This window comes from Scyliorhinus canicula, chromosome 9 (assembly GCF_902713615.1).
Source record: "Scyliorhinus canicula chromosome 9, sScyCan1.1, whole genome shotgun sequence".
Lineage (NCBI taxonomy): Eukaryota > Metazoa > Chordata > Chondrichthyes > Carcharhiniformes > Scyliorhinidae > Scyliorhinus > Scyliorhinus canicula.
In genome coordinates this window covers 31,034,834-31,061,805 of record NC_052154.1, presented here as the reverse complement: position 1 = coordinate 31,061,805, position 26,972 = coordinate 31,034,834, and the positions used below count along the sequence as shown (strand labels likewise).

Below are 26,972 nucleotides of genomic sequence, written 5' to 3'. Positions count from 1 at the left end.
TCCGCTGTACCTCAGTAATATTATTCTAGGATCTCAGAAGGTTGTGGTTAGAAACCCATTCCAGACCCTTGAATAACATAATTGATGCTGATACTTGAGTTCAGCACTGAGGGAAAGCTGCATTGTTGGGTGTCCAGTCTTTCCAGAAGAGAGATTAACACTAGGTCCTCACTGCTCTTTCAGGCAGATGGTAAAGACCCGATGGCAACTTTAAAGAACAACAGGAGCATTCTCCCCGGTGACCTTGTTAACATTTACTCCTTAACCAATAAAAACAACAGCTTGTCTAGTTATTATTACATTACTGTTAATGGTACATTGATTATTGAAAATTAGTTGTCTTCTTACCTTCATCGAAATGCTAACTATACATCAAAAAATGCTTGATTGTCTGTAAAGCACTTGGGATGTCCTGATGTCATTAAAGGTACCATATTGTTGGAACAGCCTGGGTTTGGTCAATTCCAGCCCCAATTGCAACACAATTGAATTAACCAATATAGGTCCCTGGAAAGTATTGCACTCAGGCAGGGTCCAATCTTCATCTGTTACCGGGCAGAATATGGCCTTTTGGTCAATTGACTGGCCACCAGCCAATCAATCGAAACAAATCCCACCCCATCTCTCAGGTGCCGAAATGTCTGAGTTCTATTGTTCAAAATCATATCCTATGTTGCAACTTCCTGAATTCCTCATTCTCTCTGCTGCTTGACTTAAAAGATACATGTTCATTAAGCATCCATGGATCAAAATGATAACAGCACAAATAAAGAAAGGGGAAATAAGGTAATCAACAGGAAGGACCCGTACAATATAAATACAAGTCTTTCTTTCCTGTATATCATTGATCCTAATAATGTTGGTATATCTGTAATTCCAAGCTTGTTTCTCTCTCATTTTTGTCTTCGACCCTTTAGTGTACCTTTACTTTCCGAAGAATTTTTGAGAACTGTAGTCACACTAAAAATATATCTACGTACCAAACAATTCTTTAAGAAAGCCGTACATTTTCTTTTCTTTGAGGCGCAGTGCTTTCATTTCCTCCACATTATTCAGTGATGGTGGATTGTAAATGCCAGCATCCATCCTATTTGTAAAGTTGGGAGTCGTCATGCCGAGATCTTCATCTAAGAAAAAACTTGGGATGAGTGGACTGATAATTTGCTTCCCATAAATCTTTCAAAGTGAGACTCAGATGTAGCCATTGATGTAATTGATGGAACCATCAATTCACCAGACACGTGTTTTCCGATATAAATATAGGCTTTAATCTACTTACTACAGTGCCAGCCTGTTACCCGTTGATGAACTCTCAGTGAACTGCAGGCTGACTCTGGACAAGGGTATTTATACAGCAGCACAAGGGGGAGGAGTCGTGGGCGGAGCCAAGGGTGGAGCCCTGTACAAACTGCTGAGCATTCCCAGAGCTACTCCCCCTAGTGGTCGGATAACACTACTGCGCCTACAAAGATACAGTGTGAATTACCAAGTTACATTCACCACAGTAATTATGATAGTTAGCCTTGTGTGTGCTTGTGCTGATACCTCTCGCCTGGCTGGAATGTGGACCTGACATTTGTTGCTGCCAACAGTGTAGCCACGACTGCTATAATATCCTGGTTCTTTGAGGATTGATATTCCCGGAAAGGTTTCCAAATCCCACCATTTAGGAATTATAGATTTCCGGCTTGTCTGTGTGGACAAGGGTTGGAGTGGTAATTACGTGATTAAGATCATCTCTACCACCCACAGTATAGATTATTTTGTGAAGCAGCAACTTCAAAGCTGCAGCACTTTGGAACCATATTTTCTTATTAATTATGAATAAAAGCAGAGCAGCTTCTACTTTGTAAAATGTTATAAACCGGTATCAAAATAATGGATGCACGTGGTCTTTCACATCCCCTCTGTTGAGTTTGGGCTTCAGCTCTGTGGTGGGGATCGTCAATGGTGGTAAGCTCTCTGTTTGGGCAACATCCAGATCACATGAATTAATAAAAATAATTACAATCAATGGAAATAGATTATCCAGATGACTGATCAGATGGTCACAATGACTTATATCATGAGGGTTCCCCTGGGACGCTCAAGACTAAATGTTACAGCTGTAAGTAAATAAACTGCAGGAATCTCAAAGAAACGTGAGCATATCAATACTGAGGATAATCCATTTGCACTGCACAATTCTCACCTATTCCGAGTATGTGCTGCGGGATTCTCCGTCAGCGGGATCCCCCATTTCGCCGGCAGCACACACACGCCCTCGGGTTTCCCAACAGCGTGGGGGTGGCCACAATGGGAAACCCCATTGGACGGCTGGAGGAACGGAGAATCCCGCTGCTTGCTAGGGCATGGCGCACCGGAAACCGGGGCTGGCGGGACGGAGAATCACGGCCAAATCTTCTCGACTTTTATCCTTTGATATTTCTCACTATTTTTGACACAGATAACATTTGACTCAGTTCAAAAAAATTGGTGATGCACTCGTAAATGTTGAGTGCTCGAATAACATACAGTGAGTAGAATATCTCTCCACTCACTGGAGATCAATCAAGTGCAACATCCGCCCACTGTAACTGATCGTCCTAAGCCAGGGTTCATTGCTGTTGTACAGTGTGTTCCTTTTGGGATCTCTGCAACGAGAGGAATTGCACGCTAATAAGGAAAATGCAGTTGATGCTGCAATAGGACACCCACTGCATCACTAAAAGAAAGAAGCCCATTTTACAGCAGGACAGAAAAAAACGAAAATTACTAAATTTAAGTTTTGACCTATGACTGAGTTTTGGGATTTTAGGAGTGGGATGGATGCCTATTTATGGGCCCTCTCCCTCAAACAAAATAAGCAACAGGATGCCTTCAGTGAGGGGGTTGTTCAGGAGCTGAATAGACACATTGCCACAAGCGGGGGAAACCCATTCAAATCTGGAGTTTCCTGGATGGCAAAGGAAGTGAAAATGAAACAGTTAAAAAAGGCTCTTATAAACGTCAGGTTCATAATTCAGTAGGGAATCAAACTGAATAAAAAATATAAAGAAATGAAAAGGTCAAGAGGAAGAGCAAAGCGAGTGTATGAGAAGAGATTAGTGGGTGACAAGGGAAACAAATAATTTTTAATAAACATATAATTATCTGTATGGGATCAAAAAGGAGATCACTTGCATAGGCGAGGGCATAGCTAAGTTACTAAATGAGCACATTGCATCTGTCTTCACTAAAGAAGAGGATGTACCCAATGTCAAGGCAAAGGGTGAGAAATTGGATAGGTCAAAAATAGATAGAACATAGAACATTACAGCGCAGTACAGGCCCTTCGGCCCTCGATGTTGCGCCGACATGTGAAACCACTCTAAAGCCCATCTACACTATTCCCTTATCGTCCATATGTCTATCCAATGACCATTTGAATGCGTTTAGTGTTGGCGAGTCCACTACTGTTGCAGGCAGAGCATTCCATGCCCTTACTACTCTCTGAGTAAAGAACCTACCTCTGACATCTGTCCTATATCTATCTCCCCTCAATTTAAAGCTATGTCCCCTCGTGCTAGACATCACCATCCGAGGAAAAAGGCTCTCACTGTCCACCCTATCTAATCCTCTGATCATCTTGTATGCCTCAATTAAGACACCTCTTAACCTCTCTAACGAAAACAGCCTCAAGTCCCTCAGCCTTTCCTTGTAAGATCTTCCCTCCATACCAGGCAACATCCTTGTAAATCTCCTCTGTACCCTTTCCAATGCTTCCATGAAGTGGAAGTACTTCAAAGGTCAAATTGGAAAGGTCATCCAGTCCAGTTGAGATTTTCCCTGTTTTGCAGAGCGAAGAAAGGGTGGAAATCATGAAGCCTTTACACACAATCTTCCAATCCTCCTGATGTACGGAAATAGTGGCAGAGGACTAGAGGAATTGCAAATATTACAGCCCTGTTTAAAATACGGGAGAGGGATAAACCCAACAAGTCAAACTCACATCAGTGGTGGGGAAACATTTAGAGATATTAGCCGTGACAAAATTAATTAACACTTGGAAAAATTGATAAGTGAAAATCAACACAGTAAAGGTAACTTGTGTTTGACTATGAATAAATAATTTGATGAAGAAATGGCAAGTGTTGATGAGAGTAGAGCAGTTGATGTTTTGCGTGTGACCTTTCAAAAAGCATTTCAGAGATTTGTTTGCAGAGGCAGCATCAAGAAAAAGATTTTATTCAACGAGTTGTTACGATGTGGAAGGTACTGTGTGAAAGATGGTGAAAATAGAGTGAGTAATCATTTTCAAAATGGAATTGAATAAAGGTTTGAAGGGAAAGATTTTGCAGGGCTAAGGGGTAAGAGGAGGAGAGGAGAATGAATTTAATCACTCTTTCAAAGAGGCACGATGGACTGAATGGTTTTGTTCTGTGCTGTATTATTCCATGATCCCAGGTCCTCACCGCCATGAGGCAGCACTGCGCCCCCATGCTGCCCCTCATGGTCATCATTAGACTTCTTATAATTCGAGATATTTTATTGAATTTAAATTCCATCACCTGTCGTGTTGGGATTTGAACCCGGTCCCCAGGTCATTATTCCGAGCCTGTAACCATAATATTTCTCGTCTTACACAAACTTACGCATGGTAGACAGCAAGTCCTCATTATAGCTTTCCTCATTTTCATTTCTTTCAACTTTTTTGACAATAAGTGCGACAAAGACAGCAACAACTAAAACCTTAAAGGAAAGACAATTAACATTAGTTCATAATAATAATCCTTAAACGCAAGGCAAATTACATTTGTAAGTTAGTGTTCTTACAAAGTTTAAAACTTGATTAAATTGAAACCTAAATGTTAAACTGCTGAAGCTGCACATTCCAACATTAAAAAAAGTCTCCTTTGCCATGGCATTGTGATCGGAACACAGGAATTTTCAATCCTTAGCTATTAACATGACCCAGGGGCATACCTAGTGCTTGCCTGCCTCATAAAATTGATCTGAAGCACAGTTCTAAATCTCTAGGTCCCTCTCAGATTGGGACCATTTGGCTGCGGATGGAGATCAGCAGCCATTTTGTGATGATTATACTTAAACAACTGGGATGGAGTTCATGAAGAAAGCAATTAACTCTGCTCCTTCAGCCTGCCCTTACGCAGCTAGGCTTTGTCAACCGGGATGCAGAGGTAGACCAAGATGCCACACTTGCTGGCTGTATCCCAGAAGCAAAAAACAGTTTGGACCAGTATTCCTCTTTCCCCATTTTACTGGTGTTCCATTTTAAAGTATACAAGGCCAGTTCAGGCCAGTATTCATATTTCCCTGCTTTACTGTGTTTTCCTTCTGTGCTGTCCAACCAGCAAACTTGCGGGAAAACGTGGCAGGAGGTGAGGAAAACCTCTTCCCATCTCAGTTTGAACGCTTCAGATGTTGCCTGCAACTACTGGCCCAGTTCTATGTAACCCTCATTAAATGTGCTAGAAATCCCTTTTCAGCATAAAAATGGACACAGACCCAGAGAAGCAGGTTGATTCCACATTGATTTGTCCAAGAAACCATAATTTCTGTACGATTCTGGACTTGGCGATAGGTAACAATCTGATACAAAGGGGAGATTCTGACTGTCAGTGCTCTCCAACTACAGGCACCGTACTGCTCGCAAGGTTACATAATACAGCTGTCTGAGGGAGCCCAGTGTAAATCACCCAATGGCTTTTTTGCCCTTCACAATGGAAAAGTCCTCTGCAGCACTTTATCGGCTGTCTTCGGCAAAAGGGAAATTTCTGCCATGTTTCCATGACTACCTTCTAGTCCTGCCATGGTAGATTTTCTGCAACCGCCCTTTTAGAGCTGTGAGTTATGTAAATCTTGTCCCCTGTCAATCATAGTGCATTTGTGAAAATACACATTTGGATTCCATTCACCGTTGATCTCGCTGAATTGGCTGAGGTCAGCTTGCCCCCTGATAGTCCCACAAGAGCAGTGATGCTAGCGCCATTTGATTCAACCCTTTACTTAAAACTCTTTTCTACATTCACTACATTTATGGCCAGAATTCTCCGGGCCTTTGGGATTCTCTTTTCCCGCTGCCAGCGCACTCCAGCCCCCGTGTTTCCTGGCGGCATGGGATGGCTTCAATGGGAAATCCCATTGACAAGCGGCGGGAAGATAGAATTCTGCCGTCAGCGAACGGCGGGCTGCCGAGAAACACGCGGCTGGGAGACAGGAGAATCCAGCCCCGGATAAGTCTTGTTACTGGTTAACTCTGCCATTACCTTTATTGGCTGTATGACAAAAACACTTTCGATGAAGCTGACGATCATGGATATGAGCCACTGAATGGACTTCTCTTTGCCATAATCAAAACTATAGAGCATGGTAAAGAATGCCGAGACACCACTTGTGATGAACACCAGGAGCCAGGCAATATAAATTAACCACGAAGGGAGACTTTTCGAATAAACATTTTTTTTCTCCTTTCTGTATGCATCTTCCCTGTTTAACAAAGCACAAAATAGTTGTAAAGTTAATTGATGGATATAAATTGCAATCATGGCTTATAATGGGTGAATTTTCACCCAAGGGATATGGAAATGAGCATGTTTATAACCTGCATACATACAGTCAAGTTTATAAATCTTGAAGATGGATAGGAGGCTCCTATTATCTCGAATTACTTCGACTAATTATTCAGAATTTCTAAATATTCATTATCAGTTTTAAAAACTTGTTTTGACAATATATCTGAAGTCCAGTTTCTGAAATACCTGAAATGATGTACTATACCTCTTAACACTGCAGTCATCCTCTTCAGATCTAACCCCATCTTTGATTAGCTGTATTATCTTCTGCACTTGATCTGTGGCATGTATTTGAGTATAAGGGTTCTGAAATGTCTTTAGCCCCATCTCTTGCAGTTCAGCTTCCACGTACTTAAGCAAAAGATTCACATAGTGAAAGAAGTGTGTCACTGTTTGATCCCTCTCTTCATCAGGGCTGCTGGACGTGGAATCGTTCTCTTCAGGTTGATCAGGATTGCTGGCCATGGAATCCCTATCTTCATTTTGTTCATCAGGATTACAGGCAGCAGGGGAATCATTTTCTAAAAAGATGAAATTTTCCATCATTTGGGAGGCTATATAGTCCTCAATTCCTTTATTTCACTTGGGTCGGTCTTCACAGTGGAAGACACAAATAACATGCCAGTGACTGATAGAAATGAGGCTATGACAGGTGAGGACCTTGAGAGGATTGTTATCACTAAGGAGGTAGTGATGGGCAAGCTAATGGGGCTAAAGGTAGACAAGTCTCCTGGCCTTGATGGAATGCATCCCAGAGTGCTAAAAGAGATGGCTAGGGAAATTACAGATGCACTAGTAATAATTTACTTAAATTCACTAGACTCTGGGGTGGTCCCGGCAGATTGGAAATGAGCAAACATAACACCACTATTTAAAAAAGGAGGTAGGCAGAAAGTGGGTAATTATAGGCCAGTGAGCTTAACTTCGGTAGTAGGGAAGATGCTGGAATCTATCATCAAGGAAGAAATAGCAAGACATCTGGATGGAAATTGTCCCATTGGGCAGACGCAGCATGGGTTCATAAAGGGGAGGTCGTGCCTAACTAATTTAGTGGAATTTTTTGAGGACATTACCAGTGCAGTAGATAATGGGGAGCCAATGGGATGTGGTATATCTGGATTTCCAGAAAGCCTTTGACAAGGTGCCACACAAAAGGTTGCTGCATAAGATAAAGATGCATGGCAATAAGGGTAAAGTAGTAGCATGGATAGAGGATTGGTTAATTAATAGAAAGCAGAGAGTGGGGATTAATTGGTGTTTCTCTGGCTGGCAATCAGTAGCTAGTGGTGTCCCTCAGGGATCAGTGTTGGGCCCACAATTGTTCACAATTTACATAGATGATTTGGAGTTGGGGACCAAGGGCAATGTGTCCAAGTTTGCAGACGACACTAAAATGAGTGGTAAAGCAAAAAGTGCAGAGGATACTGGAAGTCTGCAGAGAGGTTTGGATAGGTTAAGTGAATGGGCTAGGGTCTGGCAAATGGAATACAATGTTGACAAATGTGAGGTTATCCATTTTGGTAGGAATAACAGCAAAAGGGATTATTATTTAAATGGCTAAATATTAAAACATGCTGCTGTGCAGAGAGACCTGGGTGTGCTAGTGCATGAGTCGCAAAAAGTTGGTTTACAGGTGCAACAGGTGATTAAGAAGGCAAATGGAATTTTGTCCTTCATTGCTAGAGGGATGGAGTTTAAGACTAGGGAGGTTACGCTGCAATTATATAAGGTGTTAGTGAGGCCACACCTGGAGTATTGTGTTCAGTTTTGGTCTCCTTACCTGAGAAAGGACGTACTAGCGCTGGAGGGTGTGCAGAGGAGATTCACTAGGTTAATCCCAGAGTTGAGGGGGTTGGATTGCGAGGAGAGATTGCGTAGACTGGGACTGTACTCATTGGAATTTAGAAGGATGCGGGGGGATCTTACAAAACATATAAAATTATGAAGGGAATAGATAGGATAGATGCGGGCAGGTTGTTTCCACTGGTGGGTGAAAGCAGAACTAGGGGGCATAGCCTCAAAATAAGGGGAAGTAGATTTAGGACTGAGTTTAGGAGGAACCTCTTCACCCAAAGGGTTGTAAATCTATGGAATTCCTTACCCAGTGAAGCAGCTGACGCTCCTTCATTAAATGTTTTTAAGATAAAGATAGATAGTTTTTTGAAGAATAAAGGGATTAAGGGTTATGGTGTTCAGGCCAGAAAGTGGAGCTGAGTCCACAAAAGATCAACCATGATCTCATTGAATGGCGGAGCAGGCTCGAGGGGCCAGATGGCCTACTCCTGCTCCTAGTTCTTATGTAAGCTTATGAAATAAAAATATTTCTACGGGGTTTCAAGAATTTTGACATATGAAAAGACGTTATTGTAGAATACATGTATTTGGGATGAGGTGCATTTTAACAGGTGCTGCACATGTTTCATTCCAAGTCTTACATGAGAAGAGCTGGGAGACGATCAGCAACCAGCATTCTTTAAGAAGCTGCATAAGCCTCACACCAGTGCCCCTATTAAAACATCCATAATGGTCCCAGCAACGTAAACTTATCGACCACCATTTGTGACAGGACATACTACATTAATGACAATGACAATGGGAACATACCAGAAATTGAAATTGTTCTTGTGGAATCGAGAAACATTTTACCGGTAAACTTAAAATATCCTGCCAATTTCAAATGCCATAATGTAATAGTGTATGATAGTTCAAATATGTTTTCAATGCAGTAATTGATCATAGGGCTCTGTCCTTAACAGGTAAGTGACCATTAGATTGACCAGCATTGTATATGTTTACACATGCATTAGAGTACTTCAGCAAATGGATATAGAGCTCTTCTGCATTCATTAGTATTGAGAATCTGATTTCAATGTGTCATCTGGAAACTGTGCCTGTTTAAATGTTTACATTGATTTGAAGTCTGGACATCTGTTGAGCCTTTGAAATAGCTGAACAGATACCAGACTTCTATGATTGAAGATCTTTTTCTTGAGCCTTTGAAAATAAAAGGCAGATAACTGGCCACCTGATAAGGCAACCTCAAATATCCTATTGTATTGAACCCTGGAGGACCTCTTTATTCAGTTGTGCAAGGGAATTGCATTATGAAGGCTTAACTTAGTTTTATGCTATATTCATGAATTTAGCTCATGGGTCTGAATTTAACGAATGGGACTGAACTTTCCTTGACAGATTTATGGACAGTTAATAGGATGAAAGTATTTCGAACATATTTTTCAGTGGTTGTTCTTTTTTCGACAGATTTATGATCAATGAGAAGAGAGTGCTTTTTTCAGTAGTTCTGTGTTTGACTGATTGATCTTCTAAGAGGAGGAACATTTTCAAGGTGAGTTGCATAGATTATTTTGCGAGCATTTCCAAAAATTCCCTGTGTTATAGGGTTCATGGCTTCTGTGCATAGTTGATACTGGGTGAGTGACTATGGATGTGGAATGGGGGCCTGAAGGGAATGTAGGTAGGGGTTGAAGGGTGATAGCTAGGAGGCCTAATCATCATCTACAGGGCTAGGACAATGTCTCAGTTAACAGAGGCAAGCTTTCTAACCTGTTGGCCTTGATATCGGCCTGCCTCCATTGCCACGTCTGCAGTCGGAGGTACTGCCCCTACTCAAGCCCATCCTTGACTCCCCATTGTGAAAATAACATGCATGTGCAATTCATTCAGAACATGGGAACACACACTGGGAACATGTGATTAGTTCATTTTCTGCCTCAAAAAGATAGAATATGGGTGAGTGGACTTTACTCCATTTACCTCCCTTGTTTTGAGATCCCTTTTTATTTTTACCAAACAAAAAACAGTTTTGAAATTTCAATCGTGTTTACCTCGACAGATTGTTTGGGGAGAGAGTTCCAGATTTCCATTACCCGTTGGACAGGATTCTCAATTTGGGAGACTATGGGCTGGATTCTTCGATTTTGAGGCTATGTGCGGAGAATGTGTCCGGTCTTACGATGAAAAAGTTGGCGCCGACCCTGCACAGATGCTCCGCTGGGTGGGGCGCTAGCAGCTGCACCACGTAAAACCCCCGGCGTTCCCGACAGAAACGCCCGGAGAATTACCGTGTCCGTGTCCACACATGCGCACGGCATCGACCTGCAACAGTCACGCCGTAAACACGGCGCCGGCCATGTGTGGACCCAGTCTGCCAGATAGTGCCCCCGGTAACCCCCCCCTCACCACCCCCTCACCACCCCCTCACCACCCCCATCAGTCCCCCCAGTCCCCGCCGAAGCCCCCCGCGGCCAGTGGAACGGCTCCCCCCCCCCCGACTGTGGCAGCACTGGGCACAGTCCACAGCCGCCACGCGAGGTTGACGAAAACTGAGAGCACAAGTAATCCACACCGTCTGGAAGTCGGCCCATCAGGGGCGGAGCATCAGGGTAGGGCCTTCAGGTGACGTCCTGCGGCCGTTCCAATGGCGTACGGCATACTCACCGATGACGCCGCTCTGGAAGAGTGTCCAAAAACAGGTGTCGCCCCCGATTTCACCATCAAAAGGGATTTGCTGCTTGCAGACCGCCGGATGCTATTTCGGCATTGGCAAGCGGAGAATCCCATCCTATGTTCTTCCGCTGGAGCAGAATGTCTTCTGGTCTTCCATTCCATTCTGAATCCGGCTATCAGGGTGCCATTTTGAGTGGACGGCCAATACAGAGGTCCGGAAGCTGGTCTCCCTCCCACCCACAATGTAAATCTTGCCCCCCCCCCCCCCCCCCCCCCCCCCTGCTGACAGGCAGAGGCATCCTCCCATCAGAGACTCCCCCCAGATCAGGGACTTTCCCTAAATCAGAGACTCCCCTCCCAGATCAGAGACTCTGTCCAGATCAGAGACTCCCCCCAGATCAGAGACTCCCTCCCAGATCAGAGACTCCCCCCCCCCCCCCAGGTCAGAGAGTCTCCCCCAGATCAGGGACTTCCCCTAAATCAGAGACTCCCCTCCCAGATCAGAGACTCTGCCCAGATCAGAGACACCCTCCCAGATCAGAGACTCCCCCCCAGATCAGAGACTCCCCTCAGATCAGAGACTCTGCCCAGATCAGAGACTCCCCCCAGATCAGAGACTCTCCCCTAGATCAGAGACTCCCCTCAGATCAGAGACTCCCCCCCAGATCAGAGACTCCCCCCAGATCAGAGACTCCCCCCCAGATCAGAGACTCCCCTCAGATCAGAGACTCCCCCCAGATCAGAGACTCCCCCCAGATCAGAAAACTCTCCCCTCAGATCAGAGACTCCCCTCAGATCAGAGACTCTCCCCCCAGATCAGAGACTCCCCCCCAGATCAGAGACTCCCCCCCCAGATCAGAGACACCCTCCCAGATCAGAGACTCCCCCCCAGATCAGAGACTCGCCCCCAGATCAGAGACTCTGTCCAGATCAGAGACTCCCTCCCAGATCAGAGACTCCCCCCTAGATCAGAGACTCCCCCCCCAGATCAGAGAGTCCCCCCAGATCAGGGACTTCCCCTAAATCAGAGACTCCCCCCAGATCAGAGAGTCCCCCCAGATCCGAGACTCCCCCCCCAGATCAGAGAGTCCTCCCAGATCAGGGACTTCCCCTAAATCAGAGACTCCCCTCCCAGATCAGAGACCCCCCTCCCAGATCAGAGACTCCCCTCAGATCAGAGACTACCCCCAGATCAGAGACTCCCCCCCCCAGATCAGAGACACCTTCCCAGATCAGAGACTCTGCCCAGATCAGAGACTCCCCCGCAGATCTGAGACTCCCCTCAGATCAGAGACTCCCCCCCAGATCAGAGACTCCCCCCCCAGATCAGAGACTCCCCCCCAGATCAGAGACTCCCCCCCAGATCAGAGACTCCCCCCCAGATCAGAGGCTCTGCCCAGATCAGAGACTCTGCCCATATCAGAGACTTCCACCCAGATCAGAGACAACCCCAGATCAGAGACTCCCCCCCAGATCAGAGACTCTGCCCAGATCCGAGACTTCCACCCAGATCATAGACTTCCCCCAGATCAGAGACTCCCCCCCAGATCAGAGCCTCCCCCCCCAGATGAGAGACACCCCCCCAGATCAGAGACTCCCCCCCCCCAGATCAGAGACACCTTCCCAGATCAGAGACTCTGCCCAGATCAGAGACTCCCCCGCAGATCTGAGACTCCCCTCAGATCAGAGACTCCCCCCAGATCAGAGACTCCCCCCAGATCAGAGAATCCCCCCCCCAGATCAGAGACTCTGCCCAGATCAGAGACTCCCCCCCAGATCAGAGACTCCCCCCCAGATCAGAGACTCCCCCCCAGATCAGAGGCTCTGCCGAGATCAGAGACTCTGCCCATATCAGAGGCTTCCACCCAGATCAGAGACAACCCCAGATCAGAGACTCCCCCCCAGATCAGAGACTCTGCCCAGATCCGAGTCTTCCACCCAGATCATAGACTTCCACCAGATCAGAGACTCCCCCCAGATCAGAGCCTCCCCCCCAGATCAGAGACTCCCCCCAGATGAGAGACTCCCCCCCCCAGATCAGAGCCTCCCCCCCAGATGAGAGACACCCCCCCAGATCAGAGACTCCCCCCCAGATCAGAGACTCCCCCCCATCATAGATGCCCACATAACAAAGACCCCTATTTTAGAGACCCCAACATCAGAGACCCCCCCCCCTCCATATCAGAGACCTCACATCAGTCGCCCCTGCCTGGAAGCTAAAGAACAGCCAGGAAGGAACATTGCAAAATCTCTGCTTATTCACTTACCTGCCCCTTACACCGAAACATCTAGCCATGATTGACAGGTCGCCACTACATGAAAATCAAGCAAGAGGAAGTGAAACCACTTATCTTCCAGATGTTTACAAATATTTTGGTTAGCTTAACAGCAGGGTACTTGAGATGCATTTAAGCATGAAGGGAAATTAAAAGAAACAAGCCACATATGGGGATCTCTGATGGGGGGGTCTCTGATAGCACGGTCTCTAATATGGGGACCCCTAATATGAGGGGGTGATTGATGAGGGGTCTCGGATATGGGGTGGTGACTGATTGGATTATCTCAGATATAGGGGTTCAGATGAGAGCCACTGATGGGGGGATTCTGATGGGGGGGGTTCTGATGGTGAGTCTTATGGAGGTCTGTGGACGGGGGAGGGGTTTGATGGGGGCTGAGCAGGAATTAGTGTTGTTGTGGAGGGAGCCCTCCAATGTACTTTGGAGGTATCCTCATTATATACTTATCCCATGATCTAGCGTGCCATCCAACGCGTCAGGGCCTCACTTAAAAATACTTGCACCAATCCTGGAGGATATACTTGCACCAAACTGGAGGAACAGCACGTTGTCTTCTGATTAGACACATTACAACCTTCTGGTCTTAACAATGAGTTCAACAACTTCAGACTGTGAACTCTCTCCTCCACCTTCACCCCATTTTTATTTCCATCAATTTATTTTCATTTCTTCCATTGATCTGTTTTTCCCTCCCCATTGTCCTTCCTCTCCCACCCCCACAAGAAAGAAGAAAAAAAAACCCCAGCTTTGGCAGGGTCATCCAGACGCGAAACGTTAGCTCCCTTCTCTCTCCACAGATGCTGTCAGACCTGCTGAGATTGTCCAGTATTTTCTTTTTTTGCACCAATCCACGTCTGTGTGAATCCCAGCTGAGACAACCACAGCATCACGCGGGAATGGAGAAACAGCAGTCCAGCCCATTAACCAGCGGGGAACCGGAGCATCAGAGGGACGCTGATCCCGTTTTCTGCCCGACATGCGATTGGCTGCCTAACGGGAACTCCGCTCCGGTGACAGGCTGCAGAGAATCCAACCGTTTAATTATGGGATATGGACATCACTGGCAAAGGCAGCATTTATTGGCAATCTCTAAATATCCTTGAGCTGAGTGACTTGTGAGGCCATTTCAGAGGGCATGTAAGAGTCAACCACATTGCTGTGGATCTGGAGTCACACATAGGCCAGACCAGGTAAGGACGGCAGATTTCCTTCCCTGAAGGACATTAGAAAACCAAGTGGGTTTTTACAAAAATGTATTGCAGATTTTATTGTCACCATCCTGAAACTAGCTTTAGATTCCAAATGTATTTATTAATTGAATTTAAATTCCTCTAGCTGGCACTCTGGGATTTGAACGCATGCTTCCATAGGATTAACCTGGACCTGGGGATTATTAGGCTAGTGACATTACGACTATATCACCATCTCCACCCATTTTAGTCCTAAATGGTCTAGTCAATGTACTGACCGTTATCTGGAATTGCAACCTCCTGAGACTTAGCTTGTTCGATTAGTTTGCAGTGCTGGACAATGTTTGCTACTAATGCCAGCAACTTATTCATGTCATCTGCATTTTTAATATCTTCTTCCAGTGTTGGTATAATATCTTTCACTTTTGCAGGCAAAGACCTGGCAATCCTTTTGATGTCCTATAAACAAAGAAGAGTTCAACAATCAGGGATGCAACTCTTGAAACTTACAGTACAGCTTTCTTTATATCGGCTGAAGTGGATTTACAGATATGTACATGTATATATGTAATATATATATGTTCTATTCTGGGGATGGATATCAGTTCTGAAAGGAATGAATGGCATTTCACAAGCAGTGGGGAAGGCGATGGACACCCTACCTGCCCAGAGTGCAATTGAGACCGTGAAGAGGCCGATTAATGACCAGTTTCCTGCTGCTGCTGATACCAATGTCAGGTGTGCCCTCCGTCATGTTGGGAGACCGTCAGGTACACTCTGGGTGAATCATTACGGGTTCAATTGTTGGGGGAACCCTCCTGATTGGCCCTACAGAAGACCCTCATCTCCACCCCACCCCGCCTCCCTAACAACAGCAAGGGTCGTCCTCTTGATAACACACCCCCTCCCTCACCGGTGACCAGCAGCTTTGGTCTGATTTTACAGCACCTCCATACACCTATTTGATCAGATGTTTTCCAGGTTTTGCTTCAGCTAAACAAACGTTTGATACCTTCATCAATGAGCATGGATTTCTCAAATTTCATTGACGAGTCTCCTGATTGGCAAAAGTAAAGGCCTTTGAATCAAGAAAAATGCCAAAAGTTGATTTTTCATTCCCTTTAACCCATTATTCTATCATCCTTACACAGGTATGCTCCAAATACATGAAATATATTGTTAACTCTCCCAAGTGCGTGCACCAACCTTCACCCTTTCATGGCATTCAGTGAAGCGAAGCACAAGCAAGGATGGTGAACTATTCGTGTAGGTGAACATTGTAGGAGGAGAAAGATATTGTAATGTAAAGGTCTGGCACATATAAAGGTTAATGTGGGGCTGAGTACAGTACTGCCCACACAGTGATGTAAGAAGGCACATGAGCCAGACCTAGGTTCAGTTCAGTGTTGAGCAGAGATATATTAGGACTGAGACATGGAGATAGCTCCTTGTCTTTACTCATTACTGTATATTTGTATATAGTTGGAAGAATGAGTCATGTTCTGTAACACCATCCCAACAAAACCAGAGGGGGAATAGAGGCAGATGATTACATTAAGTGGGATAGTATCCGGCAGAGATGGACTAAGAAAGAAGGTTGCCATGGAGAGATGCGGCTCATTGGCAAGGGAGAAACCTGTGATCATTGTGTTCTTTAAAGGACAGAACAGATATTATTAGACACCATCAGCTTTCATCCTATCTGCATGTTACTTTCCTTGCCTTACATTCGTGCCACACAAGGCCAGACAATGACCATCTCCTACAAGAAAGGATCTAACCATTGCCCCTTGATATTCAATGGAATTACCATCGCTGAATCCCCCACAATCAACACCCTGGAGGTTACCATTAATCAGAAACTGAACTGGACTAGCGATATTAATACTGTGGCTACCAGGACAGATTAAAGGCTAGGATAATCTATTCCAATGCATGTGAAGACTTTTCATTTTACAATGTTGTTTGTTTACTTGACTGTCTGTCACTTGTCAGAAGTAACAACCCAGCAACCACATCATTTAGTGCTCACTTACACTTTTCAAACAGCATTGTCATCACTCACTTTAGTAAACATAGATACATCTCAGATCACAGCATTTCATGATAATCTGTAAAGGAAGCAACACCACTTCTACTCACCTTATACACTTTTCCTGTCACCAGTCCATGCCTCTACTCTGCAGGTATGAATTAGGACGGCTTTCAAATGTAGTCACCTCAATGAAAACTGCAGATGTTCTGAATGCCCATTTCCAGAATGTTACCTGGAACCTCTACTGCGATTGCTTTGTGTGGGTTTTCCTGCCCCACCCCCTTGCCCACACCACTGAAATTAGCCATTGAAATGAGTGGGCAGGACGTGCGATCTACATCCTGTCCCCCATTTTATTTTCCCGCCTGACTCTGTTTGTTTCTGAGCAGGGCCCTCCTTTTGAGTTCGGCACTTGGCATTTTTCGAAGTATGGTTAACAATTTTCAGATGCGTTGTATGTGCTGAAATAGTCATGCAGGGCAAAACGAAACCACTCTCACCATCATTAAACTCTCAGGCGTTCGTTGACATATTGAGGAACCACAGGAAGTTGCCGATTTATTTAGCATGGTCGCCATGTCAGTTGGTTTGGGAATGGCATTTCGGAAAACCTGCACAATTACGAGATTCACAGGAAAAATGATCAAGGCGCTTTCAAGTCCGATTATTAACTCCCGCCAAATGACAATGCGGTTATCTGCAATGGCAAAACAATTGGTAGAACCTGATCAATAGAGACTCTGAAATAAAAAAATATGTACCATACCAATGGTACAATCTGTGACAGACTGCCATACAGAATTTCAGTAAGTGTGCAATGACTAAACACCGAGGTGTTTAGCAGCAAACAAGTTCAATGTTATCAATGTCACCATTGACAATGATAGACTGTATATGGGGTTGGATGCTCAGCTCATGGTCAAGCAGTGAGTTGCGTTTGCAAACAATCTGCTTCATGTGAGGCGACCATTCCACTGGAAACCCCACTGGCAACGGTGGGACTGGAAGATCCTGTCGCCAGCCAATGGGCGAACTGCCTCCGCACCGGTTAATTCCGGCTCTCAGAAATCTGATGCTATTAGCAGGGTGCCTTGATCAAAAGGAGCATAGATTAGATCAAGTGTAGTAATGCCTAACACTCTTAAATTGTGGTACGACCCTGCAAAATCAGATTCTCCGAATTTCCTCCTCAATGGTCATCGTCACAAAGATGACCCACTGGCGCAGTGAGGGTGTTTTTTTTGATGATTAAAGAAGTAACTATTCATTCACATACAGTGGTGTATTCTGTGCCCTCAGGATGTCAGCGAATTTATTTGAAGTCAGTTCATTTAATTTTAAAGGGGAAACACAGGAGCCAACTTGCACAAAGCAATCAGTTAAATTGTCAATTAGTTTCAGCGCAAAGAAAACTTCAGTCTAAATTTAAAAGTGGGAAGTTGCTCCGTGTCTGCAGCATTACTGGAAGTAAAAGTTTACGAAAGATCTAGATTTGAAAAAAATAATGCACCAGCTCAGGAGGCACAAAACAAACTTCCTAACTGAATTGTTCACAACGCAATAAAGTAAATTAACATTATGAATGATATCAGCAACGAGGAGTAAGATCGAGGACAATCTCAGGTTTTGGTTTAGTTTATTATGGCTTTGCTTTCATCTTTATGACATATTTTCATAGAATTTTACAGTGCAGAAGGAGGCCATTCGGCCCATCGAGTCTGCACCGGCTCTTGGAAAGAGCACCCTACCCAAGCCCATACCTCCACCCTATCCCCTTGACCCAGTAACCCCACCTAACACTAAGGGCAATTTGGACCCTGAGGGCAATTTAGCATGGGCAATCCACCTAACCTGCACATCTTTGGGCTGTGGGAGGAAACCGGAGCACCCGGAGGAAACCCACGCACACACGGGGAGGATGTGCAGACTCCACACAGACAGTGACCCAGCCGGGAATCGAACCTGGGACCCTGGAGCTGTGAAGCATTTGTGCTAACCACTATGCTACCGTGCTGCCCTATAATATTGTTAACTCTTCGACGACATGACCACTTTGTAATCAACTCCGGGTACTCATGAAACTTTCATATCATTCCAGTGTGTATTTTAGTGCTGAATTTGGAAAGCAAAGTACACCAAATAAATATTAAATACATCAAAAACATGAAAATCTATCCAGTCAGCACCAAGAAAAACAGAATTAAAAAGAGTCCTGATTCAGTCTGTAACACGAGGAGCAATTGAATATTTCAGCCATGCATTGGATTGGGTACTTGTGGTAGTCACCACTGATTGTATAGTAGTTGTAATGATGATTATTAGAGGTAATACGGTAAGGCTCCTGTACATCCCTCCCTGCTGGGTCTGCGCAGTAGGCGGAGTATAAATGTGTGCGCACACCCGCGCTGCTTCCATTCTGGTAGCAGCTACAGGAGGCCACACATCCCTGCTTAATAAAGCCTCGATTATTCTCTATTCTTGTCTTGTAGTAATTGATAGTGCATCAGTGATACATTTCGACAAGAATCTTCTTGTCTAGAGACAGGGGACAAAAAACAGGATTCCCTTACCTGGGGCTGGATTCTCCGGTCGCCGATGCCAAAATAGCGTGGAGGAAGGGCTGGTTCAGGGACTGGGGCCCCAATTGTGTTGAGGGAGGAGATGGATGGTATGGGGGCAATGCAGGCAGGGACAGTCCCAGGGACGGGCGGGTTCTAGGTAGAGTTTTATAAAAGGTTTGGGGCGGACCTGGGGCCACTGCTGGTGAGGACCTTTAATGAAGCGAGGGAGAGGGGCGAACTGCCCCCTATATTGTCGCAGGCTTCGATATCCCTGATTTTAAAGGATAAGGACCCAGAGTAGTGTGGGTCATATCGCCCGATATCATTATTGAACGGGGACGGCAAGTTATTGACGAAGATGTTGGCTTCGTGAATTGAGGACTGTGCCCCGGGGTAATAGGCAAAGGTCAAACGGGTTTGGTAAAGGGAAGGCAGATGTCGGCGAATGTGAGAAAGCTACTCAACGTAATTATGATGTCTTCAGGCGGCAGGAGATAGAGGTAATGGTGGTGATGGATGTGGAAAAGGCGTTTGATCAGGTGGAGTGGGCGTATTTGTTGGAGGTGTTTGGGAAACGGTTTGTAGACTGGGACCAGCTGTTATATAAGGTGTTGGTTGCGAGTGTGCGGACGGACCGAGTGAGTTCGAGGTACTTCGGGCTGCATCGCGGGATGAGGCAAGGGTGCCCGCTCCCCGTTGCTCTTTGCCTTGGCGATAGAGCCGCTGGCAATGGTGCTTAGGGCTTTGATGGACTGGGGAAGGATTGACTGGGGGGGGGGGGCGCCAAACACAAGGGTCTCATTGTATGCGGACAATCTGCTATTATATATCTCGGATCTGGTAGGCAGCATTGGAGGCACCATGAGGGTCCTGGGGAATTGGCCGGTTTTCAGGATACAAATTGAATATGGGAAATAGTGAGGTTTTCCTGATTGAGACTAGAGGGCCAGAAAGGAGACTAGGGGAGCTGCCATTTAGGGTTTTAGGTACTTGGGTATCTAGTGGCGCGGAGCTGGCCACAGTTGCATAAACTGAACCTGGCTCGGTTGGTGGAGCAGATGAAGATGGACTTTAAGCGGTGGGATATGCTGCCGCTGTCACTGGCAGGGTTGGTGCAGACAGTGAAAATGACGGTGCTGCCGAGGTTTTTGTTTGTATTTCAGAATCTCCCAATCTTTGTCCCAAGTCATTTTTTAGGAAGGTCAATGGATTGATCTCTGGGTTTGTGTGGGCGAAGAAGACCCAGCGGGTTAGACGGGTTTCCTTGGAGCAGGATCGAGGGGGAATGTGATGAATTATTATGGGGTGGCGAATATTGCTATGATTATAAATGGGCCGTGAGGGAGGGGTTGGCGTGGAAACGGATGGAGACGGCAGAGTGTAGGGGTATGAGTTTAAGGGATTTGTTGTTGGCTCCTTTACCATTCTTACCAACCATACACTCCGTGAGCTCAGTGGTGGTGCCAGCCCTAAGGGTGTGGGGGCAGTGGCTGCAACATCAGGAGCTGGCGGGCGCCAATCTGTAATAACCACAGATTTGCACCGTCGTGGCTGGACATGAGGTTTCTGGGTGGCGCCAGCCGGGGATTGAGCGCTTTGCCGCCTTGTTAATAGGGAGCAAATTTGCAGAGTTGGAGGACCTGGAGGAAGTGTATGAGTTGTCCAAGGGGAATGGCTTTAGGTACCTACAGGTTCAGGACTTTGTAAGGAGAGAGATGCTGTCGTTTCCTGGGCTGCCGCACCTGGGGTTGCAGAACAAGATGCTGTTGAAGGACAAAATAGGGGAGGGGAAGGAGTCTGTCAAAGAGCGGCAGTTTCAAAACGGTGCAAATCTTATTCCTTCATGAAGGGAGGTGGCTGTGCCCTAAATGGTTAGCAACGCCAACTGCAGTTCCGCTTTATCCTCCTCGCCAAATTAGCAGTCACAGACAAGTCCAGAAAGGAGAGTCAAACAAATGATTTATTACCAAAAGTGAAGTATTTACAAGTAACAGTCCCAGTCCCAGCCGGGACTACTCTAAGGCCTGAGTTAATTGGCTCATTGATGGGTCTCTGTCCCTCTGCGGGGAAGCTCATACTCCACTAGGCTCATGGGCAGATTAATCGTCTCCGTGGGTCTCGTGGGGCTAGAACAGGAATAAACCGGTTCATCTTCACATACACACGTACAAATTAGGAGCTGGAGGAGGCTCTCGGCCCCTTGGTGCTTCTCTGCCATTTAATAAGATCATGGCTGATCTGATTGTGGCCTCAACTCCCCATTCCTGCCCCCCTTCCCCCAATAACCTATTTGACTCTTTCGGGAGTCAAAGGTCTATTTACCTCTGCCTTCACTGCTCTCTGGGGAAGAGAGTTCCAAAGACTCACAACACTACCTGCAAAATAAATTCTCCTCATTTCCATCGCAAATAGGAGATCCTTTATGTTTAAACTGAGTCCCCTAGTTCAAATTCTCAGATAAGGGGAAGCATCCTTTCAACATTCACCCTACCAAATCCCCTCAGCATCTTGTACCGCTCAATAAGATCACTTCATATCCTTCCAAACTCCAATGGATATAGACCCAGCCAAATAGTCTGCCAGTCTTTATTGTCTGTTGTCCACACATGAATAACAGGAGGAGAGCTACTGGTGGGGTGCTGAACGGGATGAACTATAATCCACGGAACAGCATCACTTTCTGGAGAAATCTGGAAATTAAACTCTCCGATATGCTGTAGATAGATGCTCGGGTTGGTAAAATAAGCCAAGCATTTCAGATAGAACCCCCTTGTTAGAGCCCACCATGTGTTTCCGGCATTTTCCCGGTTTGATTTCCTATTTCCAGCATTCACAGCTTTTATTTTATTTTTACCCCGCTTAATAATTTAGTGCAGCACGTTAACATTTACCCGGTTCCACCTTCTCTTCGGTCTCATTGCTAGCTGTGCCCCAGAACATGATGTTGGTCAGCATTGTACAGAGCAGGAGGGAGAAGCAGCAGGACACTCGCTGCACTCTGGTGAAGGAGCTCTTTGGCGGGCGAGCAAACACTGAGAACCAGATATGTTGATCCGTGAAGCTTTCGGCCGTCTTCATAAAGAACAGGTTTCTGGAACACGTCAAATAGAAAAGGACTAATTGATGAGTTCGAAACTATCCCATCCTGCACACAATTTTAAAAAGCATTTTTATTCATGTTAATATAGACTCAGACATTTGAACCATGTAGAGTGATACCATACGAGTCAGAATTATGTTGTTAATGTCTCCCTAGGTCGAATGTATAAGATCATGAAGTGAATATTTAAATCTTGACTGACACTCGCCTCTGGAGAGGTTGCCACCATGACCCTTGCTGTGGGATAGAGTATTTATTTAATCCTTTAATTCCCTGATATCCTGTAAAATCAAATAGCACAAATTCCAACAAGATTGTAGAATGTTGGAAATAAATTACCGACCCATCAGCATCTGAAAAGAGACGAGTTGACATTTCAATATAATCTTGACTGATCCTTTATCTCAATGCCACACTCCCTCACTTTCCCCATACCTCTTGATGCCATTAAAATCCAAAACATTACAAGCTTTTCAGGCATGTTTTTCCACTCAGCATCTTTTCTCTTTATGAATATTGAGACCTGGCATTTCCACCAAAGCATTTTTATGTTAGCAATTATTGCCCAATTATTTTTTTCCCAATCACGGGACAATTTAGCGTGGCCAATCCACCTACCCTGCGCATCTTTGGGTTGTGGGGGTGAAACCCACTCAGACACGGGGAGAATGTGCAAACTCCACACGGACGTTATGTTGGGGCCTCACGGTAACATGGTGGTTAGCATCAATGCTTCACAGCTCCAGGGTCCCAGGGTGGGTCACTGTCTGTGTGGAGTCTGCACGTCCTCCCCGTGTGTGCGTGGGTTTCCTCCGGGTGCTCCGGTTTCCTCCCACAATCCAAAGATGTGCGGGTTAGGTGGATTGGCCATGCTAAATTGCCCGTAGTGTAAGGTTAATGGGGGGATTGTTGGGTTACGGGTATACGGGTTACGTGGGTTTAAGTAGGGTGTCCATTGCTCGGCACAACATCGAGGGCCGAAGGGCCTGTTCTGTGCTGTACTGTTCTATGTTCTATGTTCAAACTATGGTTCATTTTTCTTTTCAGTGCTATTTCCAATTTCAAGGACGTTGTCGGCAAGTCCACCCCCGTCCAAGTACACTCTGGACTATATGATGTTGTAAATGAAATACTTTGTAAAATGACTTCTGGTGATTTTAGACTGATGATAAAGGGCAGATTTATAAATAGTGTTGATGGCACTTGAGGATTTGCAAACACAGAAAGGATACGAAAAATCCGCAGGGATATCACGGGGTCATTTAGTGGACAGCACAAACTACAATTCTATCTCAGGTGAAGTTTGGTGCTGTTTTAACTTCGCCAAGCCCACAAAGCAAGTTAATGCAATCGGCTCTTCCTGCTGACTCATTGTTGCAATAAAAACCTGTTTGTTTTGATGACAACGATGTCCTTGATGTATGTGACGCCTCGAATGCAGAACAATGCCCCACGGCATTTCACAAAGGCGTAATCAAAGACAAAACATTGATGATGAGGGAAAAAGAAAGAGATTGGGCAGCATGTGGCTCAGTGGTTAGCACTGGGACTGCGGCCCTGAGGACCCGGGTTTGAATCCCGGCCCTGGGTCACTGTCCGTGTGGAGTTTGCACGTTCTCCCCGTGTCTGCGTGGGTTTCACCCCCACAACCCAAAGATGTGCAGGGTAGGTGGATTGGCCATGCTAAATTGTCCCGTGATTGGGAAAAAAATAATTGGGCACTCTAAATTTATATTAAAAAACTAAAGAGATTTTAGGAAAGGCGACCACAAGCTTGGTAAAATGGGTAGATTTGAAGGAAAATCAGAAAGTGAGATGGGAGGCTGAAGGATCCACAGAGGACAGCATTCATTTAAAAAAACATCTAAATCTACTGACATTGAAGTCAAGTTAGGTTTGATCACAACAGAGTTTAGAAAGTGTGAGGTGAATTTCTGATCTGCACTTAGCCTAGAAAGCCCGGAATAGAAATAATCCACGAGCAAAATTATCCATATGGAGAATCAGGATTTTACCTAAAATCTTTCATTTCTGCCTCAGAAGCAAGAGGGAAGGTCTTGTCGAGGACGAACTCTCCAATATCAACAGCTAACCAGCAATTGCAGAAAAAGTACTGTTGTTCCACTGTTTCCAGATCTTGTATAATTACATGATTGATGTACCTGCAGTTAAAGAGATGTTCAGTAGATTTCTGTTCAAATGAATCCCTTGCTGCAGACATTTTATAAGGTGCAAGTTAAACTTCATCAGTTTTAAAATGGTCAATAAATCACCAAAACATGTACCTTGTAAAAGAATATGGGATAGTGAAAACACCAAAGAAAGAATCAATAAATGCCATTTACCAGGATGGGCTGGATCCTGAATTATTGTGCCACACTCTAATGCTGTTGAGATTGCCCAGTGGGTAAGCAGTAGCAAGGACAAACTCATCGACAGAACCTTGCTGAAATAATCGCTTCTTTGGGTCAGTCAAATGATGGGAATCGCTCTGGCCTGCTGAACCATTGAGAGTCATTACAACCTGCGTAAATGATAAAGATATTTGTTAGACACCTTGGGCGGGATTCTCCGACCGCCTGCCGGGTCGGCGAATCACCGGGGGGGGGGTAGCATGAATCCCGCCCCCGCTGGCCGTCGAATTCTCCGGCGCCGGAATCGCGACGCGCCTGTCGGCGGGCTCCCCCCGGCGATTGTCCGGCCCGCGATGGGCCGAAGTCCCGCTCGTTCTATGCAGGTCCCGTTGATGTAAATTGGACTAGGTCCCTTACCGGCGGGACCTGGCGGCGCGGGCAAGCTCCGGGGTCCTGGGCGGGGGGGGTGCTATCTGGCCCAGGGATAGTGGCCTGGCCCGCAATCGGCGGCCCACTGATCCGCGGGCGGGCCTGTGCCGTGGGGGCACAGTTTTCCTACGTGCCGGCCGTGTAAGCCTCCGCGATGGCCGACGCGTAGGTGAACCTCCCCCACGCATGCGCGGGGATGATGTCAGCAGCCGCTGACGCTCCCGCACATGCGCGGACCTGCGCCGGCCGGTGGAGTCCCTTCGGCCCCGGCTAGCACGGCGCCAAAGGCCTTCCACGCCGGCCGGCGGGGGGAGCCAACCACTCCGGGGCAGGCCTAGCCCCTGAAGGTGGAAGGATTCCGCACCTTTGGGGCGGCCCGACACCGGAGTGGTTCCCGCCCCCCCGCCCCGCCGGGTACGGGAGAATCCCGCCCCTTATTACTACAACAATTAAGTTCCCATCTTTCAGCTCAGCAATGGTGATGGGCTTGAACTTTATATATTATTATGAGTGGGAAAATAAGCTGAGTTCCACTTAAGATAGAAATGAGAGCAATCTTCTGGATCTTGTGACAAGATAGGATCCGGAAATCATCCAGGAATGCTGTCATAAATACATACGAATGTTTGGATATGACTCATTGGGACACCTATGAATGCCACCACACTCATTCATTCTCTTATTGTGTTTAATTGTTACCTTCAACCACTATGCATTATTCTCATTGAATTCAGGCAAGAACTAATTCTCTCGGCTACCCAGTGTGTGCCGGTGACACACATTTCCTGCTGATACCAGCCACCTGGCCCATCGGCAAATTCAGGCCATCCTTTTTCCTTCTTTCCCTGCCTCTGTCTTGATCATTTGTTATAAAATCCATTCATCTGTCGATTTTGTTTTCACAAAGTTCATATGCAATCACTAAGAGAGGGATTTCTTTAAACCAAACACACTTTATTATCATTTCCCGGTCCGCAAAAATCCATCCACCTCTTCACATTCTTCGTTACCTTTAAAACCCTCCATTAAAAACAATTGCTTTGACCACCCATTTTGATCACATTCCCCCCCCCCCCCCCCCCCCCCCACCCCCCAATGGCCAATCCACCTAACCTGCACCTCTTTGGACTATGGGAGGAAACCCTCGCAGACATGGGGAGAATGTGCAAACTCCACACAGTCACCCAAAGGCAGAATTGAACCCCGGTCCCCGGTGCTCTGAGGCAGTAGTGCTAACTACCATGCCACCATGTTGCCCATGGCTCTTTAACTTCTTCAAAAATTCCACCAGTTTTCCAAACAGCAGTAGCTGGACCTTTCGGATCTGAAAGTGGTGGTGCAGGCTGTACACCCCATTTATTGTACTAATACTGGCAGATAATTTAGTTTAAGGTTCATTTTAATATTTGGAAAGGGATCCTGGATCTTCTTCCAGCCTCAGCAAGTAAGGTCTGGGGTGAGGGGAAAGAGAAGCCAGATTGCTTGAGGCAGTGGTGTGATTAAATATTTCCCAATCATTTGGATAGATGCAGCCATGACGACATAATGCAGGGCTAGCAGTCCACTCAATCAGTGCCCCCCACCTCCCCCCCCAATATACCCAGGCCTTGTAATCTCTGTCACCATGAAGGGGAGGCAGGAGCAGCGAATGATGGGAATACAATAATCTTGATAGTTTGATAGTCTCCTCCCTAGTGTCAATCCATCCTGACCTGGACATCTGTCATTCCAAAAAAAATTATTTGTGATTTTTGGATCTAAATTGCTTTCATGTGCATGTGTGTCTGTAATGCCACATTACCCACTGCCGTACTTAGGTCTGTGTACCAAATGACACACACAATGCGTGAAATTATACATAATGTAATTCCCAGAATGTGTGTCGAAGGTGTGATTTATTATGGATCTGCGAGGTAGAAATAACAGCTCCTTTATTGTCCCTGGGTCCAAATCCCCTACCCGAACAGGGGTATCAAAGATAACAC

General features: G+C 45.9%; 1 protein-coding gene across 1 annotated transcript in view; it reads right to left on the bottom strand.

Annotated features, from left to right (window-relative positions):
- The window catches only part of LOC119970874 (polycystic kidney disease protein 1-like 2), a 129,640-nt gene that overhangs the window by 41,417 nt on the left and 61,251 nt on the right, over nucleotides 1–26,972 (bottom strand). The window contains exons 19-27 of the mRNA XM_038805983.1: nucleotides 24,550–24,728; nucleotides 24,220–24,366; nucleotides 21,990–22,195; nucleotides 17,044–17,240; nucleotides 14,787–14,967; nucleotides 6,760–7,075; nucleotides 6,249–6,468; nucleotides 4,614–4,710; nucleotides 981–1,127 (exon numbers count right to left, since the gene is read on the bottom strand). Coding sequence (XP_038661911.1) covers nucleotides 981–1,127; nucleotides 4,614–4,710; nucleotides 6,249–6,468; nucleotides 6,760–7,075; nucleotides 14,787–14,967; nucleotides 17,044–17,240; nucleotides 21,990–22,195; nucleotides 24,220–24,366; nucleotides 24,550–24,728 — 1,690 coding nt within the window. The remainder of the gene's footprint in view (nucleotides 1–980; nucleotides 1,128–4,613; nucleotides 4,711–6,248; nucleotides 6,469–6,759; nucleotides 7,076–14,786; nucleotides 14,968–17,043; nucleotides 17,241–21,989; nucleotides 22,196–24,219; nucleotides 24,367–24,549; nucleotides 24,729–26,972) is intronic.